The sequence below is a fragment of the Pelophylax lessonae genome (genome assembly GCF_965119305.1).
Source record: "Pelophylax lessonae genome assembly, chromosome: 6".
NCBI classification, from domain to species: Eukaryota; Metazoa; Chordata; class Amphibia; order Anura; family Ranidae; genus Pelophylax; species Pelophylax lessonae.
In genome coordinates, this window is record NC_138773.1 from 143,732,118 (window position 1) to 143,749,883 (window position 17,766).

At 47.4% G+C, this 17,766-nt stretch overlaps 1 protein-coding gene across 3 annotated transcripts in view; it reads right to left on the bottom strand.

Moving 5' to 3' along the window:
• VPS35L (VPS35 endosomal protein sorting factor like) overlaps positions 1-17,766 on the bottom strand; it is a 1,473,617-nt gene that overhangs the window by 1,082,968 nt on the left and 372,883 nt on the right. For all 3 annotated transcript variants that reach the window (XM_082262328.1, XM_082262327.1, XM_082262326.1), the window contains one exon: positions 597-681. In XM_082262328.1, coding sequence (XP_082118454.1) covers positions 597-681 — 85 coding nt within the window. The remainder of the gene's footprint in view (positions 1-596; positions 682-17,766) is intronic.

The following is a 17,766-nucleotide window of genomic DNA, read 5'->3' on the forward strand; positions in this document are numbered from 1 at the left end:
GTTATGAACAAGCCCTAACAAAGCAGTTCTGTTTGTAAAGGATTAGGGATAAGGATTATCCCTGTTCTGAGCACATGTAATTCCTGAAGCTAGACATACTTTGATTTTCTTTTTGGCCTGATGTTCATCTGCGAAGTTCAACACAAGCTTTCAATTAAAGCTTTCTACTATCTGCAAGATGTCAATGGGATCGAGTCACATATCTAAGGCCACCTGTAGACTCCCACCAGCTGAAAAGATCTTGGGAGACAGGGCATGTGATCACACAGGCAAGAAAACCTTATCTGATAGCTCCTGGGTATGCACCAAGCTCTTCCCCCAGAGGAAGAGCCTGAAAGGCCGCTTGGAATAATAGTGGTTCTCATCGCCAAAAGGGGATGATAAAGATTTAAAAAAAATAAAAGGAAGAGGGCATATAACAGAGGGGAAAAGAGTGCAAGCACAATAGGTGCAGGAGGTTTTCCGTCTCTCCCCAGGTCTTCCCTGCTTCTATACACAAAGAAAAATGCATTCATGAAACTTATATGCACTCTTTTCTCCAGTCACAGGGATCAGATTAACATTAAAGGTTAAGTAGAATCTTAACCAAAACTTACCAAAGGTGTCCAGGATATCAGTAATCAATACAAACTTGCTTGGGTAAAACCTGATGACTGTTGTATCAGAGAGAAGCTTTGAACACTAGAGAGACAAAAACTTGATTAAGACATGCAAAAAGTATGAGCAACTGATACAATATGTAATAAATAACAATATGCAATAAATTAAGTTATTATTATTATTATTTTTTTTTTTTAAATAGGACCATTTTACTATAGTGGTTTTTATATATAGCGACTTGAAAGTAGAATAGCGTAGCCTGCAAGGCAAACGTCAATGGCCCAGCAGGTGTCCTGGGTTTGTGCCTGTCTGCAGCCTCCTGCTCTGTGGAAAAGAGTACTGCTAAAGATCCTGTGTCTGCCACGCGGGGGGGGGGGGGGGGGGGTTCTTTTATAGCAGCCTCCTTCATTGTTGCTATAGGGACATCTGTAAGTCAGTATATGAGGTGACAGTTGTCATACAGCACAAACTGTGCAAGCCAGATTGAAAAGTTTGCAAATGGATGACTGGAGATGCCTTATCCTCAGCCCTGACCAACGGAATGCACCTCAGGCTGCGCCTGCCTCCTCCAACCAGTTCCAGAGTCCCATTCGTCCACGGAACCATTTGCACTAGCAGACAAAAAAGGTCTGTTTCTACTTATGAGGTATACTGGGACAGTATAAAAACCTACGAAAATCAGAAATCCTGAACACAAAATGACAGAAAAGCAAAATTTCAGAACAACCTGATCAGTTGCAGCTTTTACAGAGAGCCTGTAAGATATAGATACACACAAACATAAATGTATATATATATATATATATATATATATATACATACATACATATACACACACATACACTATATAGCCAACAGTATTGGGGCGCCTGCCTTTACACCACTTGCATTAACTTGAATGGCATCCCAGTTTTAGTTTGTAGGGTTCAATATTGAGTTGGCACACCCTTTGCAGCTATACCAGCCGCAACTCTTCTGGGAAGGCTTGACTAAGGCACTTCAGATGTGCTCTTGGACCCAAACCTCCAGCCCTGATCCAACCCCCCTTATTGCTACCCCCATTATCTATAAAAATTGGCAAACACAATTCTTGCAGTAAAATATTGGCCGTAATGGCCGTTTATTAAAAACCAAAACAAATTATACCAAACATTCCTTAAATCCGGAAACAAATAATACAGTGACAAGAAAAACTGAGGTTGCCGATCTTTGGAGGCACCAATTATCAATCATCTGCTTAACTATTTTCTTGGTCCCCAGCCGCACCCTCCGGCTCGGGGACGACCTCGATATTCAGCAGATACCACCATTTTTACCTTCCAGTTAAAACCGCCATTAACTGGCATTCCAGAGGTGACTCCATACCTTAGATGGGTCCCTAAACTGATAAAATAGCATGTTATTTTACCCACCTCAAAAGACCCCACCCGCCATGCACAGGTCCATGTTGATGTCAATAACTACCCGATAAAGGGAGGGAGGGCGGGGATGTTCTTGCTTCCTTGGCCACGCTTGAAATGGCGGCCAGGTAAAGGTGGTCCTTACCTGACCTCCCAGTAGCCCCACCCCCTGTAATGAGACCCCCCTATCTGCTGGGGGGTGGGTCTGTTATGAAAAAACCGGACATTGCCCTGCCTAAACCAGCTCCCCCTGACTGCCCAGTCATGCAGCCCTGCGCTTTATGTTATTTTGCTACGGGCTGTTCTTGACTAAGGCACTTCAGATGTGCTCTTGGACCCAAACCTCCAGCCCTGATCCAACCCCCCTTATTGCTACCCCCATTATCTATAAAAATTGGCAAACACAATTCTTGCAGTAAAATATTGGCCGTAATGGCCGTTTATTAAAAACCAAAACAAATTATACCAAACATTCCTTAAATCCGGAAACAAATAATACAGTGACAAGAAAAACTGAGGTTGCCGATCTTTGGAGGCACCAATTATCAATCATCTGCTTAACTATTTTCTTGGTCCCCAGCCGCACCCTCCGGCTCGGGGACGACCTCGATATTCAGCAGATACCACCATTTTTACCTTCCAGTTAAAACCGCCATTAACTGGCATTCCAGAGGTGACTCCATACCTTAGATGGGTCCCTAAACTGATAAAATAGCATGTTATTTTACCCACCTCAAAAGACCCCACCCGCCACCGGCACAAAGTGGGACCACCTCACACCTTTGTGCCCCGCCAAACCCGTAAGGCCCTCTGTACCCCGTCCTGTAAACCCAGTGCCCATAGGTCGATGCCCACCGCATTCAGATGTACCCCATCGTGGCGAAGGTAGCGCCAGGTATCCACTTCCAGCTCTCTGTGCCTGACCACCACACCCCCGTTGCGCACAATGAACCTGCCCACTTCTTTGTTGACCTTCACTCTGGCTTTGTTGAGTTTTTCCACTGACCGGGCGAGTCGCCATGATGATCGGCCAACAATGTCCGACCAAACCACCACCATGTCCGGAAAATCCGTCCTCAACCGTAGGACATCAAACTTGACATCCCGGATGAGATGGCGACAGGACCGGACCCCCAGATCGTTGCCACCCGCATGGATGACCAGCACGTCAGGGGCCCTGTCCCAGCGAGCGACCCTATGTACCTCGGGTACCACCCTGTGCCATAACATGCCTGAAATGCCTATCCACCGGACCTTAGCCTCGCACCGGGGGAAACCTAACTGACGTCCTTCATGTCTAACGTCCGCCCTCCTGGCCCCCCAGTATACGTAGGAGTGGCCCAAGATCCATACGAGGCACGCAGCATCTGTAAAGAAATGAAGCAAATGGAAGAGCACGAACGTAAGTAACGGTACGCTCTAACACCCATAACTGAAAGCAACATAAAAAGCTCTTTTCCCACCCCCGCCACGTGTACCAAGCATATTTTTTAAACCAAGTGAGGGCGGACGTAAAGCCGATACCGGTCAGATTCCCACCTGCCAATACGCTGCAAAATGGAATCCTCCAACCCCCACCTGGCGGCTTCCGTGGCTGCCCCGATGCGAAAGGAGTGCGAGGCGTAGCTGCGAGCCTCCAATCCTGCTGCCGTCAGACAGCGGCGGAGAACCGTAATGAATTGAAAACGGGACAGAGCCCCACCGTCAGCGTGCTTAAGAAAAGAACCAGGCCCAGGAGGGCGAAAACGCAAGTACTCTAGTACAGCCGAAACAGGGCAAATGGGTGATCCCTGCACCCGAAGCAGCTGCAAGCGAACTCCCTTACCCGTCTGATCCGTTTTTGAGCGGCGGATGAAAAGAGACACATTGGCATGATTGCAGCGAACGTCTGCTGCCAGCAGGCCCCCCTGGGCCGACTTAGACGGGCTCACCAATTCGCCCACCCTGAGAGCCCCGTAGAAAGCTAGAGCAAAAGCCACACGGAATAAGAGGCCCTCATAAGCCGAAGAACAAATGGAACCTGTTTGCTTGAATAAAGCCCCCAGAATTTCAAAAGTGATAGGTCGGCGCCCGTCAGGCCGGCGTGAACCCTTTCTATAACCCCGTAGGGCCTGCTTCAACAAAAAATCTTTTGTGAAATCCGGTAAGCCCCACAATTTGAATAGGAAAGCTAAAGCACTCAACTTGCGATTAATGGCCGAAGCCGATACTCCCCCCGAAAAATTCAAGCAGATGAAGTAAATCACTACAGTTCTAATCTCAGAGCTGACCATGTCCAAGCCCGCCCGCTGAAGAAGCTCCCACCACTCTTGCCAGACCCTGCGGTATGCATGCCAAGTCGATTCAGTCAAAGAATCGCGAATCAGTCCTGAGGCAATCCCAACGCAATCTTCCATAGCCGCTGTGGACAAGGGGCTCCGAGCTGCTCCGCCTCCGGCGCCAACTCCCTGAACCTGTCCAACTGAAAGCGGGATAAAGCGTCAGCCATTGAGTTTTTTGCCCCCGGAATATGCACCGCATACAAAAATACATTCAATTGAAGGCAACGCAAGACAAGGTGACGTAAAAGCCTAACCACTGGCGGCGAAGAACCAGAGAGTGAGTTGATGACCTGGACCACCCCCATGTTATCACAGTGGAGTCTAACTTTCTTATTCTTGAACCACTCGCCCCATAATTCCAGGGCAACCAGCACCGGAAAGAGCTCAAGAAGGACCAAGTTCCTCAAGAAGCCCGCCTCACGCCATGCTGTTGGCCAGCGCTCTGCACTCCACTGGCCGCGACAAAAGGCCCCATAACCGGTGGAGCCCGCTGCGTCGGTGTAGAGATTCAGGTCGCAGTTGCTAACCGGCCCATTCATCCAGAGCGAGCGACCGTTAAACGCCCCCAAAAAGGCGTGCCACACCTGTAAGTCGTCCGACAGTTCCCTGGTTATGCGAATGAAATGATTAGGCGAGCGTGCCCCTGCAGTGGCAGCCGAGAGCCGTCGGCTGAAAACCCTGCCCATTGGCATAATACGACAAGCAAAATTCAACTTGCCAATCAAAGACTGCAGCTCGCGCAATTGGAGCTTACGCTTACCCGATGCAAGCCGAACTTCTTCCTTTAGAGAAAACAGCTTATCGTCCGGCAAACGACACTCCATTGCCTGAGAATCTATGACAATTCCCAAGAACTTAATCATAGGCGTGGGAGCCTCCGTCTTGTCTGCCGCAAGAGGGATGCCGAAGCGCTCTGCAATGTGCTGTACAGTGGCCAGCAGCACCCCACATAATTTGGATGATGGAGGACCAATACATAAGAAATCGTCCAAATAATGGACGACCGAATTGGCTCCCGCCACGTCTCGGACCACCCATTCCACAAAAGAGCTAAAAGCTTCAAATAGGGCGCAGGAAACCGAACACCCCATGGGAAGGCAACGGTCGACATAATAAGAACCCGCCCATTGGCAACCTAACAGGTGAAAGCTGGAGGGGTGGACCGGTAACAGCCGAAAGGCTGATTCGATGTCCGTCTTAGCCATGAGGGAGCCCCTCCCGTAATGCCGTACCCAAGAAACAGCCGCATCGAAAGAGGTGTACGATACTGAGCTGGCCTCTGGATCAATGAAATCATTAACAGACCCGCCCTTGGGGAAGGAGAGATGGTGAATCAAGCGGAACTTGTTAGGTTCCTTCTTAGGAACAACACCCAATGGGGACACCACGAAATCCCGTAAGGGTGGGTGCGAAAATGGACCAGCCATGCGACCCAAGGAAACTTCCTTGGTGATTTTTTCCGCAACCACAGCAGAGTGAATATGAGCAGAACGTAAATTATCGGCCACGGGCGGGGTCTGAGTCAGAGAGCATGGGATCACAAAACCGTCCGTGAAACCTGCCTCCAACAGCCGGGCTGCTTGCCGATCTGGATATCTACTTAGAAAGGGGGCCATCCTGGCCACCCTCACTGGAGTCATGCCTTTTTCCCGCAAGATCGCCGAAACGGGACTTACCGGCCTTAAAACATTTGGACAGGGGGTGAGTTCCCCCGCAGTGCGAGCACTCATGCTTGTATCGGCAACCTGTGCCGAACCGACATGCGCCCTCATTGAATTGCCAGCAAAACCCACGCCGTTTTGTGGCCGACTGTCCGGGGGCGGCCGAACCGCCGGCCCCCCCTGGAAAAAACGAAGAGGGAGCCCGGGCCGAGGTCATCAGGTTCATCCACAGGCTGATGTCCTTGTGGTCCCAACGCAGAGAGGGCCTGATCGATTTACGCTGACGAAACTGCTCGTCATACCTCAGCCACGCCACCCCCCCATATACACGCTGTGCTTCACTGATGGAATTAAGATAACAAAATAAGGGGGAACAATTCTCAGGGGCTTTTTCCCCCACTACGCTTGCAAAAATGGCAAAAGCCTGCAACCAGTTGGTAAAAGTCCTTGGAATCAAGCGGTGCCTTCGCTTTTCCTCCTCTTCCCTCTTATATTCCTCTGGTTTAATCCTGTCCAGATTAAATTTTTCAAGAGGTAACAACGTGAAAATTTCTACATAATCCCCCCGCCAGATTTTTTCCCTAACCTCTGCCTTAAGATGGGCCCCTAAGGGACCTTCAAAGCAAACGTAGACTTCGCACTTCGCCGAGTCCGCCAGGTGCAATGGGTACGTGTTCGCTTCATTAGACGTAACAGGGGCTGTCTTCTCAGCTGCCCCTTGGGGGCTTCCTACAACCGTAGCAATCTCCGCCGCTGAAACCGGAGGAGGTCCTACCGTAGGAAATGCTGATGGTTGAGCTTTTGTGCCCCCCAAAACCCCCGGAGCTTGCAACCAAGCCGCCACTGGCGAAACATCGGGAGGTGAACCCGTGTCTAAACGCTGCACTAATGAGCGCAGACCATTAAGTAGCTCCTGCAATGTGGCGGGAGACCCGGACGCAGCATGCGCCGTGCCTGCCGCTCTTACAGTGGAAGACCCGCCCCCCGGGCATGTAATGAGGCCTGGCCCAACTCCCAGTACTGGACCTACCCCTTGCTCCACCCCCACATCTAACACATGTTGTATGGAAAAATTAGGATTAGAGGTGCACTTACCAGGCTGACCAGGACGAGGTCCCTCAGCCGCCGATCCGTAAACCACCGTTGTCGCCTGTCTTGTAGTTTCGCCGTCCTCTGAGCTCGACAACTCCCCTTCTGACCTGGAAAAATCTTGCTGTTCGTCGTGGTAAAGGTCTGGCGCTGACGAGCCGACCGCCGCCAACAAAGGTCTCCGTCTGTCCTTCACCTGCCTCTGTGATGCTGCTGTTCTCCTTCTTTTCTTACTGGTACAGATGGTAGTTTGCCTGCAGTTTGTATTCTCCGCCACTAGGGGCGCTGAAGTGCTTACAGACGCTCTAGTTTTCCTGTAGTTTCTTCTTTCCTCCACTGGGGGCGATGAAGTGCATACAGCCGCTCTGTCTACAGTGGCCTTTGTTCTCTCTCTCCCACGACGAGCCCTCTCCTCTACAGCGATGCACCCAGAGGCGGCCGAAAGTTCCGTATTCCTGAAGACTGCAGGCGGGACGGTCACAGAAGACGATCGGTCCCTGCCTGCGGAGCTCCGCCTGCGACGAGGATTCCTCTCAGGGCGAGGGGCGGAAGCAGCCTGGAGATGCTGCTCCGCCGCGCCTGGAGGGTCCCTAGGGGGGCTCCTGGAGTGGCGCTGAGCTCCATGTTCCGATGAGGGGCTAAAGCGAACCGGGGGTCGTGCCCGCCGAGCGCGTCTTGCCAGGGGATTCCCCGAGGTAGAAGCTGCAGCTCCCATAAGGTAAGAGACCTGCTGCTGTAGCCAGTCGGCGCCCATAGATGCAGCCATCTCATTCAGCTGTAGTCTCAGCGCTTCAGCATCGGCCATTACAGATCAGGCTATTGTTGTTGTGAAGAAGTAAAGGTGATGTTCTTGCTTCCTTGGCCACGCTTGAAATGGCGGCCAGGTAAAGGTGGTCCTTACCTGACCTCCCAGTAGCCCCACCCCCTGTAATGAGACCCCCCTATCTGCTGGGGGGTGGGTCTGTTATGAAAAAACCGGACATTGCCCTGCCTAAACCAGCTCCCCCTGACTGCCCAGTCATGCAGCCCTGCGCTTTATGTTATTTTGCTACGGGCTGTTCTATCCACAAGGTTTACAAGTGTGTCTATGGGAGTGTTTGACCATTCGTGCAAAGTATTCTGCACTCTAATTCATCCCAAAGGTGTTCTATCAGGTTGAGGTCAGGACTGATTTGATTGATAATGATTTGGACCAGTGCACAACACAAGGTGCACAAAGACATGGATGTGCGAGACTGGGGTGGAGGAATATGACTGGCCCGCATAGGTCCTGACCTCAATAATACACCTTTGGCATGAATTAGAGCACAGATTTCAAGCTAGGCCTTCTCATCCAACAGCATTGCCTGACCTCACAAATATGCTTCTGAAAGAATGGTCAAACATTTACATAGAGTGAAGCAAGAGTGAAACAATTTTCAAGAGTTAAAGCGGTTATATCTGCAAAGGGTTAGCCAACTCAGTATTGAACCCTACAGACCAAGACTGGGATTCCATTAAAGTTCATGCTCATATAAAGGCGGGCGTTCCAATACTTTTCACAATATAGTGTATGCATACATACAGTATCTCACAAAAGTGAGTACAGCCCTCACATGGTGAGGTGATCGGTGTCTGTCAGGTGGGCTGAAACAATCGAGTCACCGTGCGCCCGGATGTCGGTCTTGGGGGTGTTGTTTGCTATGGGGGGTCCCTACCAGGTCCCCTGGCTGTGTAACTGCTTTAGGCACTTTGGAGGCTGCGCCATTTTGTTGTACTTACATGTGCAGCCGCTCGGCAGCCATTTTCCCAAAGACTGGATGCCATGTTTTAGTGGAGTGTGTGTGTGTGTGTGTGTGTGTGTGTGTGTGTGTATGTATGTATGTGTATGTATATATATATATATATATATATACACACACACCTACAGTATTTTTGTAAATATTTTATTATATAGTTTCTGGTGACAACACTGAAAAAATGACAATTTGCTACAATGTAAAGTAGTGAGTGTACAGCTTGTATAACCGTGTAAATTTGCTGTCCCCTCAAAATAATTCAGCACACAGCCATTAATGTCTAATCCACTGGCAACAATAAGTGAGTACACCCCTAAGTTAAAATGTCCAAATTGGGCCCAAAGTGTCAATATTTTGTGTAGCCACCATTATTTTCCAGCACTGCCTTAACCCTCTTGTGCATGGAGTTCACCAAAGCTTCACAGGTTGCCACTGGAGTCCTCTTCCACTCCTCAATGACGACATCACGGAGCTGGTGGATGTTAGAGATCTTGCGCTCCTCCACCTTCCATTTGAGGATGCCCCACAGATGCTCAATAGGGTTTAGGTCTACAGACATGCTTGGCCAGTCCATCACCTTTACCCTCAGCTTCTTGAGCAAGGCAGTGGTCATCTTGGATGTGTGTTTGGGGTCATCATGTTGGAAAACTGCCCTGCGGCCCAGTCTCCGAAGGGAGAGGATCATGCTCTGCTTCAGTATGTCGCAGTACATGGTGGCATTCATGGTTCCCTCAATGAACTGTAGCTTCCCAGTGCCAGCAACCCCAGAAAACGTTCTTCAAATAAATTTTTTTTGGAAGGAAGACATTGTTTTTGTATGGCCAGCATAAGTGACAGCAGGCGCAGGTATCTTTTTATCAACCTGCTTATGGCAAGAGAGTCTGTCATACAAAATATATTACAGTTCTGTCTGAAAATCGGGAAAAGGAGTCTTTTTTTTTTTTTTTTTGCCTTTAAATAAAAAATGTGATATCTGAGTCTGATAGTTACCAGATTCAACCTCCAATAGTTTATACAGTATATCTCTTCTGTCTGTTATTCTCAGAGTGGATTCGAGATTTTGATCCCTAACCATATAGTTATTTATATTTACCACTGCATATAGATATTGAAGAGTTAATCGCCTTTTTTTTTTACATTTTACATGTTAACTAATTTATACACCACACTTTAGGTTATTATCCGATTAATCGAAAAAAAAAAAAATGGCCAACTAATCGATTATGAAAATAATGGTTAGTTGCAGCCCTAGTTGGCTTAGAAAATAGGTTATGTACCTAGACAAAAAAATGGTTACTTGGCGTGACCAAAGGGTGGTGATAAATAGTGTATACGCAGAAAGGTCTAGAGTGGTAAGTGGGGAAGCCCAAGGCTCTGTCCTGGGACCAATTCTGTTTATTTTATTCATAAAAATTACACAGAAGATGGTATAGATAGCTCAATCTCAATGTTTGCTGATGACACTAAGCTAAACAGAGCAATAACTTCACAGCAGGATGTATAAACTTTACAAGACGACCAAAAAAATAATGGGGTGGGCAACTACATGGCAAATTAGGTTTAATGTTAAAAAATGTTAACTAATGCACTTGGAGGGCTAAAAATATGAATGCAAGTTACTTGCTAGGGGGAGAACCTTTGGGGGATTCTGGGATGGAAAAAGATTTAGAGGTCATAGCAAATCACAGATTTAGCAATGGCATGTAATGCCAAGCTGCGGCAAGAAAAGCAAGCAGAAATGTGGCAGAGATTAAAAATAGAATTTTTGTAAGAACTAACCGTAAAATTATTTTCTCTGAGTCCTCTGACTGACGTAGCCTTCTTCCAAGTTTCATCACTATTGGGTAATGGCGCCCTCTGCAGGAGCAGGCTAGGTAGTGAAAATTCATTAAAAAGCTTTAACTAGAAACACCTTAGGGGCTGTCCCTCTCGACATTACCCTCAGACACTTAGAGCTTACTAATCAGTTTCGTGGCAAGCAGTACAGGAAGACAAACAACCACAAAATAGAGGGGTGGGGGCTGCGTCTGTCAGAGGACTCAGAGAAAAGAGTTTTACGGTAAGTTCTTACAAAAATTATATTTTCGCTTACGTCTTCTGACAGACGCGGCCTTCTTCCAAATTTTATCACTATTGGGATGTCCCAAAGCAGTGCAGGTGTGAGGGGTGAGAAAAGATGCAACCAACAGAAAGGCAATGTGCCAACAAAGCCAGAACATGTGGCCAACAGGGCAACAAAAGCTCAAACAACAGGAGCTAACCCCAGAACAAAAAATTCATCCTCAACAAACCACAGCACTCAAAACTTTGCGGCCAAAGGAAGCATCCGAGAATGTCATCACGTCAATCTTGTAGAATTTGGTAAAAGTATGCACAGACTACACACCTGAGCCACAGAAGCCTGATGGCAAAAAGCCCAAGAGGCATTCACGGCTCTAGTAGAATGTGCCCTCACAGGGAAAGGAGGAACCTGGCCCTTGAGTGAATAGGCCTGAACAACAGTCTGTCTGATCCATTTAGAAATGGTTGCAGCGGACGCAGCCAAACTCTTCCGAGGTCCCACAGGAAGGACAAACAGGGAATCAGACTTCCTAAAGGATTCCGTGGTCGACAGGTAAACCCTGATCGCCCGAACCACATTCAACGAATGAAAGGCAAATTCGTTGGGATGCTTAGGCTTCGCACAAAGCGAAGGCAAGACAATATCTTCATTGAGGTGGAAGGCAGACAAAACGCTGTTCCACACCTTTCTGCAAGAAAGTTAGGACCCTCGCAACCGAGAAGGAGCGAGGATGCAACCCTTGCGACTCACACCAGGCAATGTACGCCTTCCAGGTACGATGATAAATCTTCTTGGAGGTAGCCTTCTGAGCTCTCAGCAAGGTAGAAATAACAGCATCAGAGAGACCTGGCATTCAACCGCCATGCCGTTAAAGCCAGAGACCGTAAAGCAGGATGGAAGATCGGCCCTTGAGACTGAAGATTTTCTATCAGAGGTAGCAGCCAGAGAGGCTCGATGACCATCTTGACGAGGTCTGCCTACCAAGACCGACGAGGCCAGTCGGGGTCACCAGAATCACTTGTACCTGTTCCAACATTAACCTGCGGAGGAACTTGGACAACAATTGAATCGGGGGAAAGGCATAAATCAGCTGATACTGGTGCCAAGGCAAAGAACCGTGACCGTCAGATCGCCCGACAGAGCGGCACACAAGCTCGCCCTCAACAAGAGATCGTCCAGATAACCGAGGGCCGCAATCCCCTTCTTGCGCAGCAGGGCCAGCACCGGGACCAAAACCTTGGTGAAGACCCTGGGAGCCGAAGCCAGACCAAAGGGTAATGCCACAAATTGAAAATGCTCCTCTGCCACTGCAAAGCGGAGATACCGCTGATGACCTTCGTAGATAGGGATGTGCAGATACGCATCCTTTAAATCGATGGAGGCCAGAAAATCCCTTGACTTAAAGATGCCACCACTGACCGGATGGATTCCATCCGGAACTTTTGCACCCGCACAAAGCGGTTCAGTGACTTGAGGTCCAGAATCGGAAGAACCTTGCCCTCCTTCCTGGGCACTGTTCACAGGTTTGAATAAAACCCACAAAATCTCTCCTGCTGTGGAACCGGGACAATAATGCCATGGAGCAGGAAGATCTTGCACTGCCCCCTTGAGAGCCGTCAGGCAATCGGGAGACAAACTGAGATTTGATGGAAACAACCTGTCTGCGGGGCAGGATCGAAAATTGGATCTTGTACCCTAAACGAATCAGTTTGTGAACCCATTTGTCCTGAATGAGGGACAACCAGGGTACCTGAAAGAAACGCAGATGTCCCCCCACCCTTGAAATGGGTGAGGGCGTCCCTTCATGCGAAAGAGGACTGGGCCGCAGCACCGGACTGACCGGCCTTGGGCTTCTTGTTACCGCCGGAGGCCTTGAAGGATTTTCCCTCGTCCTGCGCCCCTGAGGCACGAAAGGGCCCCCGATGAGCCTTGAAGGAAGGACCCCGCCACGTGCGTGGTAATTTACCCTTTTGCGGATTGGGGCAGGAGGGTACTCTTACCCCCTGTGAGACACTTGACAATCTCATCCAAGGAGTCCCCAAAAAGGCGTTCCCCCAAATAGGGGACATCAAACACGGTATTTTTTGAGGCATGGTCTGCTGACCAGCTCTTCAGTCATACCATGGGGCGGAGTGCAATCCCAACCACAGAAAGACAATCTTGCGACCAGGGGAGCCTCGTCCAGGGCCACGTCACACAGGTACACCATGGCCTGGGCCATTTGATCCGTGAGCTCAATGAGATTCGGTGGAACACCCTAAACCACCCTAAACCATTCCGGAACCGTCTGGGAGACCAGCACAGAAGCAAACACCGGCTTGAGGAGTGAGCCCGCCACCAAGTACATGTGGCGGGAAAGTGACTCCACGCGCCTATCCATCGGGTCTTTAAAGATCAGGGAGTCCTCCGCGGGAACCACCATGGATTTATTCAACCTGGAAACAGTGTGGTCCACCTTAGGTGACACCATCCAGCGATTGGAAACAGGGTCCGCAAAAGGGTAACGGCATTGAAAACGCTTAGGCACCGCCAGTGAGTGCTTACCGCGACACCACTGTTCATTCACAATATCGTGAAACTCCTTGGGGCAGGGGAAAACCTGACCCGACTTCTGGGCTTTGCGGGACCTGAAGGAAACCTGCTTACCTGACAGGGTGGGCTCATCATCAATGTTCAAAGTCTCCCTAACGAAGCGAACAAGTGCTCCAACCAAAGCGCCTTCCCGCGCTGCAGTGGAGGACTCCTCCTCCCCGTCTGAGTGTGTGGACAGGGATCCCTCAGGGAGGGCAATGTCCGTGGCAACCATGTCAGGCTCTGAATCAGAAGACTGAGAGGGCATTACCCTGTGACATGACAAGATCAACTTTGGACGCCAAAAAGTTTCATTGGCTGCAGATAAAGAAACTAGGGAAGGTGATCCAGATGTCCCGGATGCACAAATAAGCTCTGGGGTGAAATTGTCACCCTGGGACTCCATATTAACAGAAAACAAAAAAATGGAACACTCGGCGATTGCGGTCCGCACTGCAATCCCGCGCTGCTGCTGGAGTCCCCCTTTAAAATGCTAAATAACGGAGCAAGCAATGTTACATAGTTACATAGTTAGTGAGGCTGAAAAAAGACACAAGTCCATCCAGTTCAACCTATGATGTGTGTGTGTGTTTGCTTTTAACCGTACATTGTATACCCCTGTATGTTGTGGTCTTTAAGGTGTCCATCCAATAGTTTTTTGAAACTATCAATGCTCCCCGCTGATACGACTGCTTGCGGAAGAGAATTCCACATCCTTACCGCTCTTACAGTGAAGAACCCCTTACGCACTTTAAGGTTAAACCGCCTTTCCTCAAGTTTTAGTGAGTGGCCACGTGTCTTATTGTATCTCCTTTCTCTGAATAGTTTGTTCCTTATGCTAGGGTCGCCAGTACAGTATTTGTACATTGATATCATATCCCCCCTCAATCGTCTCTTCTCCAGAGAGAATAGGTTCAGTGCTTGTAGTCTTTCCTCATAGCTGATGTCCTCCATTCCCCCAATTATTTTTGTTGCCCTTCTCTGGACTTTCTCCAGTTCCAGCACATCCTTCCTGAGGACCGGTGCCCAGAACTGGACAGCATACTCCAGATGTGGCCGGACCAGAGTCTTGTAGAGTGGAAGAATAATCTCTTTATTTCTGGAGTGAATCCCCTTTTTTATACAACCCAGTATTCTGTCGGCTTTGCTTGCAGCGGCTTGGCATTGCATGCCACTTCCAAGCCTGTTGTCTACCAGTACCCCCAGGTCCCTTTCCATCCTAGACTCACCCAGAGGTTCCCCCCCTAGTGAGTAGCTTGCTTTCTGGTTTCTGGCCCCCAAGTGCATTACTTTACATTTTTCTACATTAAATCTCATCTGCCATGTAGTTGCCCACCCCGTTATTTTGTTCAGGTCTGCTTGCAAGATTTCCACATCCTGCATAGAAGATATTGGCATGCCTAATTTAGTATCATCTGCAAATACTGAGATTGTACTAGATATCCCCTCCTCTAGATCATTTATGAATAAATTAAACAGGATTGGTCCCAGGGCCAAATGCGTTGCAGGACTCGGACATCACTGGCGCATGGTTGTAGCTCACTGTGCGGTCCCGGCCCACGGTTTGGTCTCCACTCCCGGTAGCCGGCTTACACAGTTACGGAGGAAGCAGGACCTGAACAGAACGCCGGATCCGCTGTGAGCTTGGAACTAGACCACCCAGGACATCAGAGAGGTACTAATTGAACCATCAGATTAAAGCCCATATACTTTTGGGACATGTGAGTGTCTGACTATATGTTTTTGTCCAATAAATTGTCTACAGTCTGCATTTAGAGGCGCCTTGTGTTTTTCTCTCTCTTTATAGGTTTGGAAAATAGCTTCAGTCTCTTTTCCCCACCTTCCAATGGATGCCCAGAGACTTTGTGGACTCATCTGCTTACTTTGCCCTTAGATCCTTAGAAAATAAAAAAAGTGAGACCGGAGTCCCAGCAGGGTATCCTAGGTCCTACTCCTCCTGAGCTAGGCAGCAAGAAACTGATTAGTAAGCTCCAAGTATCTGAGGGTAATGTCGAGAGGGACAGCCCCTAAGGTGTGTCAAGTTAAAGCTTTTTAATGAAGTTTCACTACCTAACCTGCTCCTGCAGAGGGCGCCATTACCCAATTATGATGAAACTTGGGAAAAGACTGCATCTGTCAGAGGACGTAAGAGAAAGGGGTATTTTCTTAAGGGATAAAACTGGATAAAAATTCTACCACTTTACAAGACCCTGATCATGCCACATATGCCATCCTGTTCTGGTCACCAGTCTTGAGAAAGGATGTGCTGGAGCTCTAGAATCCACAGAAGGGCAACAAAGCTAATAAGGGGACAGGAGAACCTCAGTTAAGAGACTACAAACATTAAACCTTTTCTCCCTGGAGGAGAGACACTCAAGAGGAGATACGATAGTGATATAAAAATACCTCAATGATGATTCTAGCACAAGGAGAAAGCTATTCCGTTTCAGGGAGCTTAAAAAGGCATGCTGCCACTTAATGAAATTGGAGAAGTGGTTCAACCTTAAACTTTGTAGGAAGTTCTTTACTGTTAGAGCGGTAAAGATGTGTAACTCCCTTTCATAATCAGTGGTGTCAAAGGCAAGTGAATAATAAAAACTTAGATTGGCATCTTAGTCAATGCAATATACAGGGATATTGGGAATTTCCATAAAACATACACACACTGATCTGGATGGACTAGTGTCTTCATGCAACCTTACCAACTATGCGACTAGTATCTCGAGATGCAACAGGTGTTACATACACACTGGAGATAAAAATTAGAGAACAATCTACAATTTCCTAAATTTTAAGGTCACTGCTTTGTCCAATTTGAAATTACCCAAACAGGAGTAAAAGAGCAGTTTTGTTAAGGATATTTCATGAGTTACATATATTTTGAAGCACAGAATAAAAAACTTCAAGGAGATTTAAAAAAGAACATTGATCAAAATTAGAGAACACTTTCAAATAACTCCCAGTTGTTGATGTTAATCTGGCACCTTGTGCTATTTTTTTTTAATTTTCGAAGAAACCCTATTGAACTGGCAGCCTAACTTTCCAGTTTTCACCTACTTTGCAAGATGGTGAGCCGTTCTAAAGTGACTGAACCCTCCGGTAGCAGGTTGCCCAGATGAATGGCCAAAGGGATAATCCTTTCAGCCATTCGCAAGAGAAGTTTGCTGTTCCAAATGTGTGATTCCTAAAATATTGCATCTTTACAATGTCACAAACTCATTCAAGTCCCCCAAGAAGGCTGGTCGTCCACAAAAGACAAATGCAGGAGAGGACCTGATAATGCGGAGAATCTCAACGGGCAATCGGTTCAACACTGCAGCTGCGACTGCTCGCTAGTTGAGCACTGAACAGAGTAATGGGCCATACACACTATAAGATTTTCTGAAGACTTTTTCCTTTAGACTTACCAAAACCATATAATATGAGGTCAAACCTAAACACTTTTAATTTGTATGCAATCTGGCAGGCCCTTGCACTACATAGAAAGGGTAAATCTGAAGGAAAAAGTCTTCAGAAAATCTTATAGTGTGTATGGCCCTTAAGGGTCTGTCTCGTCAGTGTCTCGCCGTTCAAGAGAATTTGAACTGAAAACGCACTCTGCAGTGACCAAACCTCAATAGAAGAAAGAATCAAAAGGCCAGACTAACCTTTGCTGAGGAGCATGTAGTGTGGATAGAGGAGAACTTGTCCAATTTGGGTCCTGTCGGGGTTATTGGGGGTTGATTAAAATAATAATAGGTAAAAGGAAAAATGATTTTAAAAGCCATGTATATTTCGTATTATGCATTAAGAGATTCTGAATGGCTTCCATCTTGTTTTTAAGGTCAAACAAAGTTCATATATACTTGTTAAACAAAATGTCTCTTACAAGCTTACAAGAGAGCATAGAATTTCAACAATAGGGTCCTATACTTTCAGCAGACATTTCTATTTTCTTTTGCCATAAATAAGCTTATACAATGACATCTCTATCAGATAACAGATGTTAAGGGGATGGTAGTGTCAGTCTGTCTATAAGTATTTAACAATAGACAATGGCTCAGTGTTTTTCATCAGACATATAAAATATAAATGTTAAAGGTACATTATTATATGTGAGAAGATATTAGCCATAATTATGTCATTATATTATGTAAGGCATATACATATATATTTAGGAATGTTATATCACATTTTGGGTTTATATTCTCATAGTAATAATCTTACTAAGAATTATTTTTCTAATAAGTGTAAGGACATATGTATCTCGTCACTAGTTACCTCATTTCAGAGAAGTCTAGTCTA